Source organism: Helianthus annuus, chromosome 13 (genome assembly GCF_002127325.2).
Source record: "Helianthus annuus cultivar XRQ/B chromosome 13, HanXRQr2.0-SUNRISE, whole genome shotgun sequence".
Lineage (NCBI taxonomy): Eukaryota > Viridiplantae > Streptophyta > Magnoliopsida > Asterales > Asteraceae > Helianthus > Helianthus annuus.
In genome coordinates, this window is record NC_035445.2 from 152,695,741 (window position 1) to 152,709,535 (window position 13,795).

Genomic DNA, 13,795 nt, shown 5'->3' on the forward strand with positions numbered 1-13,795 from the left:
TTTAAAACCATTTCGACTAAAATACAATGTTTCAAACTTTTGGACTAAACTGGCAAAATGACTCAAAATACGTGGACTAAAAAGGCATTGAGCTCTAATATAAGTGTTTTAATCATTTTATATTAAGATATAACTCAATAAGTCATTTGTAAGATTTTGTAGTATTATCATGACTATAGCTAGGTTTTACAATTTTATTAATTAATTTAAAAAAAAAATACAAACATGTTCTTCTTTCTCTAATCATACCAAAAACGTTCTTCATTCCCTTCACGTGAAAGTGCGTCCGCAACTTCGTGTACATGCATGTTCATGACGGACAATAGGTGATTCTGCCCTTTGTGTGTGTAGTTTTGCCAGAAATATGAAGGTATTGATGTATGTGTTGTCTATATTTTAGTCATATGTCATGGATTTATAAAAAAATTGTTGTTCGTTTTATATTATGTGTTGGATTCAAATTCGTGTTTATGAACTCAAAAGATTTATAGCTTATGTCTTATATCTGACTATTTGTGTTACTGACTTGATCGTGTAGTTGAATTTTGGTGGTGGTTTTCGCTAGGTATGAACAACATTAAAGTTTTTTTGGCTTGTAGTATGTGATATGTGACCAGTATTGTGTGTAACACGCCCTTCATCATTTATGAGTGAAACGTGTAGGGATTCCGTGTGTCTCTTATGTGATGTGACACTACGTACGTGTCTCTTATGTGATGTGACTCTACGTTCAGTGGTCAATCCAGGAATTATTTCAACAAGAAAGGTTTATAACAAGAACACTATTTTAAGCCAAAGGCATTACAAACCAAAGAAACATACACAATCATATATGTTATCTTAAAACCAAACAGTGTTCTTTATTTTTATTATACTTTATTTGCCTCTCAAAATTCCAAGACATGCCATTTATCCTCACTGCACCCTGCAAATAGACAAAAGGGAAAAACGAAAATCACAATATGTAAGATGTAAACAAGTAATATGTGTACTCAATATGTGATCCAAAATAATAGAAGTTTAAATAGAAGAACACAATATTTGAAGTTTGTACATACTTGGAGCAATCAGTGCCCGGGCTGATCTTGTAAGGGATGTTGACACCGCACTTGCCCGGGAGGCTGGCAGCATTGCCTGCATTGATGCCAGAGATGGAATTGTAAGCACTCTTCAAGCAGCCACATGCAGCCTGACGATCAGGGGTTGTTTTCGCAGCGTTGTTGAGCCCTTTTACCCCATTGCAACATGCTGGTGGCACAGCACCACCTTTGGTTAGGTAGCCAATGCATGGTGCTAAGCTGCTGGATACCTGACCACAGGTAAGAGCCTCTGCATAAGGTGCAGCCACCACCATGCAAGTCACTACTGCACATAAAACCATCATTGCCATCTTTGCCATTTTTAAAGTACTCTAGTTAAAGATGTAGGAAACAGTAGCTTTGTTCTATATGTTTGTAAGGTTGTTGGTGCCAGAAAATGTTGTCCAAGGTTGCAATTTATAGGGGTTTTTGTGTATGAACGAATTAAAGGTGGGGGGTCGGTTTGGAACCCGGTAGTTGGAAGTTGGTTTTAACATTATTGATTTTCACCAGGTGTAAGCTTAAGGTTATTCCATTTGATCTTGTCATAATAATGGAGTGTGGTTTTATTAGATGCCAATAAATTGACTCTGACAATGTCGGCAATTTTTGAAATTTTGATCAATAATTTACATTCGACTGAATTCTCTTATTAAAATAAGGTAAGAGCCGTGCATAAAAATTAAAGCGTCCACACTAGAGGATGAAATGTTTACTTTTTGGACCATTTGTTAATTTTTTTTTTTTTTTTTTGAACGGCCGACAAAAATTCCTTTTATTCATTATAGCAAGATGCTACCCGCCATACATACAACAATCAATTCGACGCCAACTACTTACAAGATTACATTACAACTAAGCACAAAGATTAAACCGACTCCAATCTTCCCAAGTTATGGACACCATTCTTGATCGATTCTTAACCCATAAGTACGCCATCGACTTAATCTCGTCCAAAAGTTTCGTACAGCTCGGAATGGCCTGCCTGAACATCACTTCATTTCTTAACTTCCAGATACACCACATTGTAACAAGTACCACCGCATGTAATGCTTTCCTTTTATTGCTCAAAGCCGCACTAAACTCGAACTCATGAAGTGACAGTAAGTCGTTTATACCAAAGGCGATAATTGGAGGAATCCTGCACCAACTGGCAATATTTAGCCAAACCGATTGTGCAAAATGGCAGGAAACAAACAAGTGCTCAGTAGATTCTTCATGATTACCACAAAGACACACATCGGGGCATGCACAGGGACATTACGGGCCAGGAGGGCTGCTCTAGTCGGCAACCGGTTCAATTCCGCCCTCCAAGCTACTATGCCCATCTTTTGCTAACTTCCAGTTCCATTTATCCCTACCCAAAGTCAGGCTCAGACCCCCAATAATGCCCAACAACTGCTGGAACTGGGTCTCTTCAGCCCCATTCATTTCGGGCCGCTACCAGGCCCAATTAAAGACCTGCCCATCTGCTGCTAAGCTCATTCGATCAGCCACCAAACAGTTTTTATTTGTTTCAGCTTTAAACAAATCTGGGAACAATAAATAGAAAGGAACCTGATTAGCCCAACTATCCAGCCAAAAGTGTATATTTCTGCCGTTAGCCAAAGCCGCTGATGAGGCCATCCTCAGATCTATATTCGCCAGCAACTGAGTTTTTAACCGGGATATCCTTCTACGCTCTTGAATTATGGTGTATAACCCAAATTACCCTTCTCCATAACCCGTTCTTTTCCATTTTAAATCTCCACCACCATTTTGCTAACATAGCCAAATTTGCATCCCTGAGAGAGCCAAAACCCAACCCCCCGAATTCTAAAGGTGCTATAGTTTTTTTCCCACGCGACCCAATTCATCCTAGCCTTTTCCTCGGAGCCTCCCCAAAAGAATACTCTTCTAATTCTATCCAAGGATTCAATGATTTTAATCGGAGCTTTAAAAAGCGAGAAGTAGTATGTAGGTAATGAATTCAATACCGACTTTATGAGAGTTATCCTACCATTATAAGAAAGAGTTTTGGCTTTCCAGATCGAAAGTCTATTTTTGAATATATCAACGACCGATTTCCAGTTGCGGGCTAAATTCATGTTGGCCCCGACCATTAGGCCAAGGTGCTTAAACGGGAACATACCTTGCTTACACTTCAACCGATTCGCCATTTCTTGAACTGCGAGCTCACTTACCCCGACACCAAAAATACTACACTTAGCAAGGTTCACTTTTAAACCTGAAACTAGATAGAAACATCTAAGCATACGACGAAGGTTGTTGATGTTCGACATGGACCACTCACAAACAAACATTACATCATCCGCGTATATTAAGTGTGATAAATATGGACCCTCGTTAGAAATGTTAATGCCTTTGAACAAGCCCGTGGAATCAGCAACTTTCATAATACCTGACTGAGCCTCCATGACCATAACGAAGAGGAATGGAGACAAGGGATCTCCCTGACGAAGCCCACGAGAGCATACAAACTCTCTGGTTGGGGAGCCATTAACTAACACCGAGGCTTTGGCAGAACGAAGTGTAGCCATAACCCAAGTTCGCCACCTACTAGAAAAATTCATTTGCTGCATAATCGAGTCAAGAAACGCCCAATTGACCGAATCATACGCCTTTTTAATATCAACTTTGAAGAACATACCCCTTCTCTTATACTTTTTTAACCAGCTCAGTACTTCATTCAGCACTAGTGGGCCATCCATGATATTCCTCCCAGCCAAAAAAGTCGTTTGATGTTCAGAAATTAAGTTCCCCAAAACCCCTTTCAGTCTATTAACAAGAACTTTAGAGATAACTTTATTTATCCACCGGACTTACCGGATCCTTCACCTTAGGGATCAAGGCAATGAAGGATGAAATGCAACATTCATTGAGCGTCCCGTCCGCATAAAACCGATCAAAGAGTTTGATAAAATCATCCCGGAGACCTGACCAACATTTCTTGATAAACTTAAAATTGAACCCATCCAGCCCCGGAGCACGATCATCATCACATTCCCAGACTGCTCCTTTGATTTCCTCAATTGAAAAAGGAACTTCAGGTAAGTTCGCCTCATCAACCGAAAGGGACGCCAAGTTAGAACATACTAGCGATGGTCTATTGGGCATGGGCTCGGAAAATTGGTGCTCGAAGAAGCCAAAAAAAATATTCTTTGATAGATAGCGGATTTGTCACCCAAACACCATCAATCATCAACCCATTAAGTCTATTCGTACTAATATTCGAGTTAATAATGTGATGAAAGAACGAAGAATTCTCATCCCCTTCTAATGCCCACCTAGACCTGGATTTTTGTCGCAGATCCATTTGTTTCAACCGATCAAACTCAGCCATGAAAAGCTTGCACTCCACTCTCTCGGCCAATTCGTCATCCGAAAGCATTCTTTCCTCAGCCAAGTTTTCAATAATTGACAGCCTACTTTTTTTCCTTCATAAATGCCCTCTTTATTTACCTTAACCCCTTTGATCCAAGACTTTATGCGATTCTTTAACCATCGAAGTTTTATGGCTAAGGCAAGGTCCGCTGGCCCAGAAAAAGAAAACAAACCGCATATATGTAGCATATAATTAATAAAACCAGGGAGCTCGAACCATGAGTTAAAAAACCTGAACGGAATATGTCCGAAATCGGTTTGAACTGTAGATAAGATGATAGGCCGGTGATCCGACGCTACCCTGTCAACTGCAGTTACCGATGCATTAGGCCACCTTTCCATAAATCCTAGACACACCAGGAATCGATCCAATTTGCTGAGTTTTTTTCCATTATCAGATATGTATGTAAACTTCCCACCTCCCATATTATACTCTATTAATCCAGCCGATAAGATTAACTGATTAAACGCATCAGCGTTACCTTCAACGAATTCTGAGTTCAGTCTTTCATGAGCATACCGTACTTCGTTAAAGTCACCCATCATGACCAACCACCCTTGTCTTGAATTCCTAACCCCCAACAACTCCAACCAAACAGCCCTTCTACAAACCACATCATTAGGCGCATACACGTTGACAAAGTTAATCCGAGACTCCGATTGAATAAGGATACCCGAAACAACAATGAAATACCCGTTATAGAGGACATCATCACATCTGAAGACTCCTGGACACCAAAGATGTGACACTTCGGATTTTCCCGGACAATCTTTCGATGTAACACGTGTGTACGTATATTATTAAATGAAAAATTATGAATTGCTTGTTATTACGTGTTGTGTGCATGTATGTACGTATAGATATACATATATATATGCGAGTTATATATTAGAGCCGAAACCGTAAACAACCCGACTCGAGACCCGGTCTCGAGTGAACAAGAAGCATTGGGCCGGCTCAGTTGGGCCACCCCACTTGGAACCAAAACCGGGTATAAAACCCAAAACCCTCACAAGTCTCTCCTTTACACCCTCATTTTCTCTCACACTCTCACACTCTCCTCTCACACTAAAACCCTAAAACCTTCCACTACAACAAAAATGGCTTTTTAGGACCTTTTCTGTGGGACACTTGTAAAAGAGGGTCCTAAAAACTACTTAATAGGACTAGTGAACTTTTGGGGTCCTTTTATAATATACTCTACTAAACCGGGGTCCTAAAAAACTATTTGATACGATGGATGATTTTTTAGGGTCCTATTATCATATAATTTAATATGACACTTAAAATGTAGGTACTAATAAAGTACTTTATAAGACATTTAATTGTTAGTGTCCCATTATGTGGTACTATATTATGACACTTGATCATCTGGGGTCCTATTATAACATAACTTAATAGGACACATTATAGTTAAGTCATAAATGTTCAGTGTTATAAGACCCTTTCTAGTCGAAGTCATATTAGAACTTAACTTAATAGGACACTTGACATTTGGGTCTTATAACTTTAAACTTTATAGGACGCTTAATCATTATGGTGTTATTATAATACACCGTAATAGGACACTTGATATTTGAGTCATAAAACATTAGTTTTATAGGACGCTTATTCGCTAGAGTTTTATTATAATATAACTTAAAAAAACACTTGACACTTGGGTCTTATAAATTTAATCTTTATAGGACGCTTAATTATTGTGGTGTTATTATAATACACTGTAATAGGACACCTGATATTTGAGTCATAAAACATCAGTTTTATAGGGCGCTTATTCACTAGAGTTCTATTATAACATAACTTAATAGGACACTTGACACTAAGGTCTTGTAACTTTAATCTTTATAGGACGCTTAATTATTATGGTGTTATTAGAATACACCGTAATAGGACACTTGATATTTGAGTCATAAAACATAAGTTTTATAGGACGTTTACTTGCTAGAGTTTTATAATAACACTAAGTTATTGACCCGTGATTACACGGGATGGTAGTAAACAATAACCCGGTTGTAGTTTGGTTCCACTTGCTTTTATTTATTGGCTAACAGACTAGGGTTTTATTCTATGCGTCCCTTTCAATCAGATTTCACAAAGAAGGATTCAACCATTATCGCGGTCAACAATTGACGATTTCAGAATTCCTTTCAATCGATTGAGAATTGAGAATTCCTTTATCGCGGTCAACCACTCGATTGATAGCCGGACCAGAGTGCTACTGCAGCCCCATCTCCGCCACACCACTCTCTGTGTTCAATTGAGAATTCGCAGTTGGGTACTTTAACCTCTGTATTTACGTTTGTATGTGTGTTTTTCAGGAGTTTTCATTAATTGATTCGAAAAAATAGTATCTTTTTATGTTTTTTTGATGGTTTAGATTCTAGGGTTTTTTTTAAAATTTTTTTATTTTTATTGATCTATCACTACAAAAAAAAATGTCATTTAGTGATACACGATTTTAATGATATTTAGTGCCATTAATTTAGATTTTTAATGACACTTTATGTATGTGATGTTTGTCTAACACATACTTTAGTGTGGCGTTTAGCATTTATGCTACTAATAGTTAAAACATTCTGAAAATTTCCCCGTTCCCTCCTTCAAATTATTTGATAAAATTCCCCCCAATCAATGACCTCCCTTTCAAATTTCTTCCCTCGCATGAAAACTTGGTAAGACCATATGGTTTATTTTCTACAATTCAAGATTTTATTGGTGCATCGATCGCATGGCCCTATCCATTCATCTCGGTATGTATTTGTTAAACTTGTGATACAAATAATTTTAATATCATGGAACTTAATGCTTATACATGGATGGTTTATTTGTAGGTAGTCCATGAGGATTGAGGACACATGATGACTCAAGATTTGATGCTTCCTATTTCTTTAATTGCTTTTAATTTCTTTTGTTAAATGTTAAGACTTTATGGTAGATAATGTTATCACTTATTTATGGTTAGTGTTTTTGTTATGAACATGCTTATTTGAAATATAATGAAGTTTTATTTCTTTCATTAGTTGATGTTATACAATAACTATTAGGATGTTATATGTTGATGGTCTGTTTATAAAATTGGTTTTATAATCTTATTTGAGATATTAGGACCATTTTCTTGATATTAAAGTAGCTATAACGTTACATCATAAGGGTCCTATAAATTAATTTTTAAGGGTGATTGTATGTGTATCAAAAGATTAAAAGTAGATAATCACATATTAGAACATTGTAAAAGTGTCCTAATATGTTCTTTTTAGGACGCTATTTAAGTTGTCTATAGACACATTATGCGACCATAAATTGGTTTCATAATCTTATTTGTTATATTAGGACCTTTTTCTTGGTACTAAATTAGCTATAATGTTACATCATAAGGGTTCTATCAATTAATTTCTAAGGACGCTTATAAGTGTATCAAAAAATTTAAAGTATATAAGCACATGTTAGAACATCGTAAAAGTGTCCTAATATGTTTTTATTAGGACACTATTTTGGTTGTTCAAAGACATATTACGCGACCATAAAATTGGTTTCATAATCTTATTTGAGATGTTAGGACGCTTTTTTAGTTCCGGGACTTATTACGACCCCTTTACATGAAACGCTTTTACCGTTGGTCCTATTAAATGAAAGGTCCTATAAAATAACATTTTAGGACGCTTTTGCGCGTACTAAAAACCTAGTTTTCTTGTAGTGTTCACAAAGAATCACCTCTCCTTTCCTCCTTCTTCTCGGATTCAACCAACATCAAGAACATCCTCGGATTTGGCTCGGGATCACCAATCGAAGGCTTCATCCTTGCATCAACTTGAACACCTTTGTGTCTCACTAGAATCGGTTAGTGTTATGTTGTTCACTAAGTATTTGTTGCTTAATGTTGATAAGTTGCCTTAAAATGGTTGCATGATTTGTTGGTTATTTAGTGTTGTCCGATTTGTGTTAAATTGCAAAATGGTGTGTCATCCGAATGGTAATAGGGGATTTATGCATGATTTTGGGAGGTATATTGATGAAAGTGATTACTTGATGATTACTTGTTACAAAATAATACTTGCATGATGATTGTGTGTCTTAATAGTCGTGTTATCCGGTTTTATTATGATTGTTGGTTAAATATTGTTGATGTTTACATGTTTGAATGTATGAATATTGTTTGAATATATGAAGAACATGTATGAAGGTTATAAGAATATTCAAAATATGTGATTTTGATCTGTTTTAGACACAAAATAGACAAACAGACATGTTTTAGTGGCATAGTACACAATTTACATGAAAATGCAATATCATTGGATAGTACACTGCACAGGTTCTAGAAGGTCTTCATGTGCACGTAATCACGGTTGCGAGTCGCAACCTTTGGTTGCTACTCGAGACCACAGCAGGATTTGTCGAGACCTCCCGATTGCGAGTCGTAATCAACGCGTATCGAGTCCGGTTGCGAGTCGGAACTGCTGGTTGCGAGTCGTAATCTCTGGTTGCGGCTCGTAACCAAAACGTGACGAACCGAGACCTCGGTTGCGAGTCGCAACCTCGGTTGCGAGTCACCTTTGTCTCGACTGGGCTGTTATTGGGCCAAAGAACTTGTTGGATTATCTGTTAAATGGACTGCTTGTGTAACTGTTACTGTTTAGGCCCAATACCCCAACTGTTTGTGTATTCGCATGTTATACGTAATTGCTATATGTATTTCCATACGTGTTCGCTATGTGTTTACTTGTACCCGACTTGACCCATATTTGGTAACCATGTTAGGACGTGGTGACCAACAAACTTGACCGGGTAAAAATATCTACCGAGCAACCCAAGGTGAGTTCACAACTTAAAAGCATGCGTCCCGGTGGTTTGGGACACGAGACTAAAACAACCCTATCCCCTTGTAAAGGGGATACCATTTACATTCCTTCCCTAGTTACTGGGAACAAACTTACTTTTCCTTCCCTTGTATTGGGAAACCTTTTAGTTAATTACTGTTTATACGAAATGCAACCAAACAGCACTAAACGCAACTCTATCACTCAAGTCCCTACTACATAATACCGATTAGTCGCCGGGGCCAGGCGAACGGGTTATTAGTTGATAGCGCTATTTAGGTTTTACCAACCTCACACCGTGCCATGGTTTGGGATCGGTCGTGAACTAATGTACTCAGGCATCCGTCAATGATGATAGAACATTGACATCGGGGCATCCTGCGGAAACGCATTCGGTTACCTAGTGTTCGGTATTGGAAAACAGTTTAGTCGCTAACTTTTGGGGTAGCTCCCCATGGCATGTATAAACGGATAAATTAACTGGTGAAACAAGTTTTTGGTAATTAAAACTGGACAACTAGTGAACTCACTCAGCATTATTGTTGACCCCCTTACTGCATGCTTTGCAGGTGGCCAGTGACTGGAGCAGCTGCTTGGGATGTGTAGTGGTCGTCTGCCCGTGTGTTGGGCATTTATCATGACTTACCTTATGAACATTATTTAAAACTGTTTACTTATGCTTCCGCTACTCATTACTGTTTGAACTTGAAACCTTAAAACTCTGAACTTGATATTTGCTAATCTTATGGTTAGTAAGTATTACTTTTTGTTATCAATTTAATTGGTCAGTATAATTGGTGGCTGGATCCTGGTCGGTCACGCCCTCGAAGCGGGTGTTATCCGCAGGTGGATTTTGGGGGTGTGACAGATTGGTATCAGAGCCATTGGTTATAGTGAACTTGGTTTTAAAAAGGGGAAAATCTTTTTGAGAAAAACCAGACTATAACCCGTGACTCGTGACGACACTACACTCCAAGCGCAAGACTCGACTTACCTGACCTTATAGCTCGGACCCATATCTGCTTGCTCGTTTGTCTTATGTTACTGCTTTATTATACGTACTAGTTTGCCTGATTAGATAGATATGCCTCTCCTCTTCTATCTTATTCTCGCTATGTTGCGACACCACACTCATGATATGTTTTCTGGTTATGAAGACAATGAGTGGACGCGGACGAGGAAACGTCAACATGACTCAGGCTCAGTTCTCGAACCTGCTCAACACGGTGGCTGCAGCTTTCGCAGCTCACCCTATAGGTCAGCCTGCGCCTGTGCAACCACGTGTTTGTACTTTCAAGACTTTTATGGATTGCAAGCCTCTTCCTTTCAATGGCACTGAGGGTGCCATAGGTCTTCTGCACTGGATCGAGAAAGTGGAAGCTGTCTTCGCTGTCTGCGAATGTCCTCCAGCAAATTGGGTGAAGTTTGCTACTGGTACCCTTGAGGGTAGTGCGCTTTCGTGGTGGAAGGCACAAATTCAAATGCTTGGTTTGGAGACTGCTAATGCTACTGCGTGGGAAGATTTCAAGGATATGATCAAAGAGGAGTATTGTCACAGGGATGACATCCACAAACTCGAGGACGAGTACTATGCTCTCAAGATGGTTGGGTCAGAGATTGAGACCTACACCAAGCTGTCCAACGACTACGCTGCTCTATGCCCAAACTTGTCCAGACCCATGTATCGGAGAATCGAGTTGTACATCAAAGGCTTAGCCCCAGAGATCAGGAGTCATGTGACCTCGGCTAACCTCACTACTATACAGCCTGTGGTTCGTCTCGCCCACAAACTCACCAACCAGGCTGTGGAGGAGGGCAGGTTGCCCAAAAGGATCAGTGCTACAGAAGGAACTTCCAGTGATGGTAAACGAAAGTGGGATGGAAATCAGGGAAAGGATGCTAACCCTACCCAAGCCCCAGCTCAGCAAAGGAAAACAGATAACAACAAAGGCACTCAGCAACAAGGTGGCTATCGAGGAAGCTACCCTAAGTGCAACAAGTGTAACAGGCACCACAATGGGGCATGCAACAAAGGTCAGTGCCAGCGGTGCAACAAGATGGGGCATGAAGCCAAAGATTGTAGGAGTCAGTTCCCAGCAAGACAGAATCAGCAACAGCCCCAGCAGCAGCAACAGGGAAACAACCGTGGGTGCTTTAAGTGTGGAGCAGAGGGGCATATGCGAAAGGATTGCCCTCAACTGAACCAAGGCCGCAACAACAATAATCGAGGTGCTGGAAACAACGACAACAACAGGGAAGCTGGAAACAATGTCAGAGCATTTGTGATTGGGGCAGCTGAAGCAAGGAACGACCCTAATGTGGTGGCGGGTAAGTTCCTACTTAATGATCGCTATGTTTCCGTATTATTTGATTCTGGAGCCGATGCTAGTTATGTGTCCCTACGAATTAGTAAGAAACTTAAGTCCCCTCTCACGCCGTTAAGCGCCAAGCGCATCGTCGAAATAGCTAATGGTAAGAACCTCGAAGCCTCGCACGTCATTCGTGACTGCAAACTAGAATTGTCTGGTCAGACCTTCCGTATCGATCTCCTCCCCATAACTCTTGGAAGCTTCGACGTCGTCATCGGCATGGATTGGTTATCCCAGCATCGCGCTGAAATTCTCTGTCAAGAAAAGGCTGTTCGTATTCCTCGCCGTTCTGGCAAACCCCTCATCATTCAAGGCAGCAAAGGCGGAGAAGTCACAAGCATCATCTCATTCTTAAAAGCCCAGAAGTGTTTACAAAAGGGGCACACCGCTATCTTAGCACTCGTCACCGATACCCACGAAAAGGAAAAGAGAATTGAAGATTTTCCAATAGTACGCGATTACCCCGAGGTATTTCCTGAGGAACTACCTGGACTCCCTCCTCACCGTCAGGTCGAATTTCAAATCGAGCTAGCTCCTGGAGCAGCGCCTATAGCTCGTGCGCCTTATCGACTAGCCCCTGCCGAACTGAAAGAACTCTCTGCGCAATTGCAGGAACTATTGGACAAAGGATTTATCCGTCCTAGTTCATCACCCTGGGGAGCACCAGTACTCTTTGTTAAGAAAAAGGATGGCACATTCCGAATGTGCATCGACTATCGTGAGCTGAACAAGGTTACCATCAAGAATCGTTACCCTCTCCCGCGTATTGACGACCTATTCGATCAGTTGCAAGGATCGAGTTACTACTCCAAGATTGACCTGCGATCAGGCTATCATCAGCTTAGAGTTCGCGATGAAGACATCTCTAAGACTGCGTTCAGGACTCGTTACGGTCATTACGAGTTTCTCGTTATGCCTTTCGGAATGACTAACGCGCCGGCGGTTTTCATGGATCTCATGAACCGGGTGTGCAAACCCTACCTTGACAAATTCGTGATAGTGTTTATCGACGACATCCTGATCTACTCGAAAAGCCGAGAAGAGCATGAGAAACACCTACGCCTTATCCTCGAACTCTTGCGCAAAGAGCAGTTACACGCCAAATTCTCGAAATGCGACTTCTGGCTCCGCGAGGTCCATTTCCTTGGGCATGTGGTCAATAAGGATGGAATCCACGTCGACCCCGCTAAGATCGACTCGATAAAGAATTGGCCTACGCCCAAGACTCCAACTGAAGTCCGTCAATTCTTGGGATTGGCGGGATACTACCGCAGATTCATCAAGGGATTCTCAAAGATTGCTCAACCCCTCACGACTCTCACTCAGAAAGGCATTGCTTACGAGTGGAATGAAGCTCAGGAGTCAGCCTTTCAAAGGCTGAAGGATAACCTCTGTAGTGCTCCTATTCTCTCGTTACCTGAAGGTACTGACGACTTTGTGGTTTACTGCGACGCGTCTATCCATGGGCTCGGTTGCGTGTTGATGCAACGCGAGAAAGTTATTGCCTATGCTTCTCGACAACTCAAGACGCATGAGAGAAACTACACTACGCATGATTTGGAACTGGGAGCGGTGATCTTTGCTCTTAAGTTATGGAGACACTACCTGTACGGCACCAAGTGCACCATTTACACCGATCATAGAAGTCTCGAGCACATCTTTAAGCAGAAGGAATTGAATATGCGACAACGACGATGGGTCGAACTCTTGAACGATTACGAATGCGCCATCAGATACCATCCGGGCAAAGCCAATGTCGTGGCAGACGCCCTCAGCCGAAAAGACACTATCCCAAAGCGCGTGCGAGCATTGCAACTTACCATCCAGTCTAATCTCCCTACTCAGATTCGTAATGCTCAGATTGAAGCATTGAAACCTGAAAACATCAGGGCTGAGTCCCTGCGAGGATCGAGACAGCAGCTAGAACAGAAGGCAGATGGTGCTTGCTATGTAGCGGGGCGTATTTGGGTTCCCCTCTATGGAGACCTGCGTGAACTGGTGATGGACGAAGCCCATAAGTCTCGTTACTCCGTACGTCCTGGTTCGGATAAGATGTACCATGACCTGAGAACCACATATTGGTGGCCTGGCATGAAGGCCCACATAGCTGCATATGTCAGCAAGTGCTTGACTTGCTCAAGAGTCAAG

General features: G+C 40.8%; 1 protein-coding gene across 1 annotated transcript; it reads right to left on the reverse strand.

The window, feature by feature from the left end:
- Positions 1-755: 755 nt before the first annotated feature.
- On the reverse strand, positions 756-1,486 carry LOC110899830 (non-specific lipid-transfer protein-like). The gene is made up of 2 exons (XM_022146723.2): positions 1,059-1,486; positions 756-925 (listed from the first exon to the last, which is right to left on the reverse strand). Exons 1-2 carry the CDS (start codon positions 1,397-1,399, stop codon positions 916-918), a joined length of 351 nt encoding a protein of 116 aa, XP_022002415.1. The 5' UTR covers positions 1,400-1,486; the 3' UTR covers positions 756-915.
- Between the last annotated feature and the right edge of the window lie 12,309 nt (positions 1,487-13,795).

What these genes read in the sequence shown, in the direction of transcription:
- LOC110899830 (XM_022146723.2), bottom strand. Translation starts at nt 1,399, where the DNA reads ATGGCAAAGATGGCAATGATGGTTTTATGTGCAGTAGTGACTTGCATG.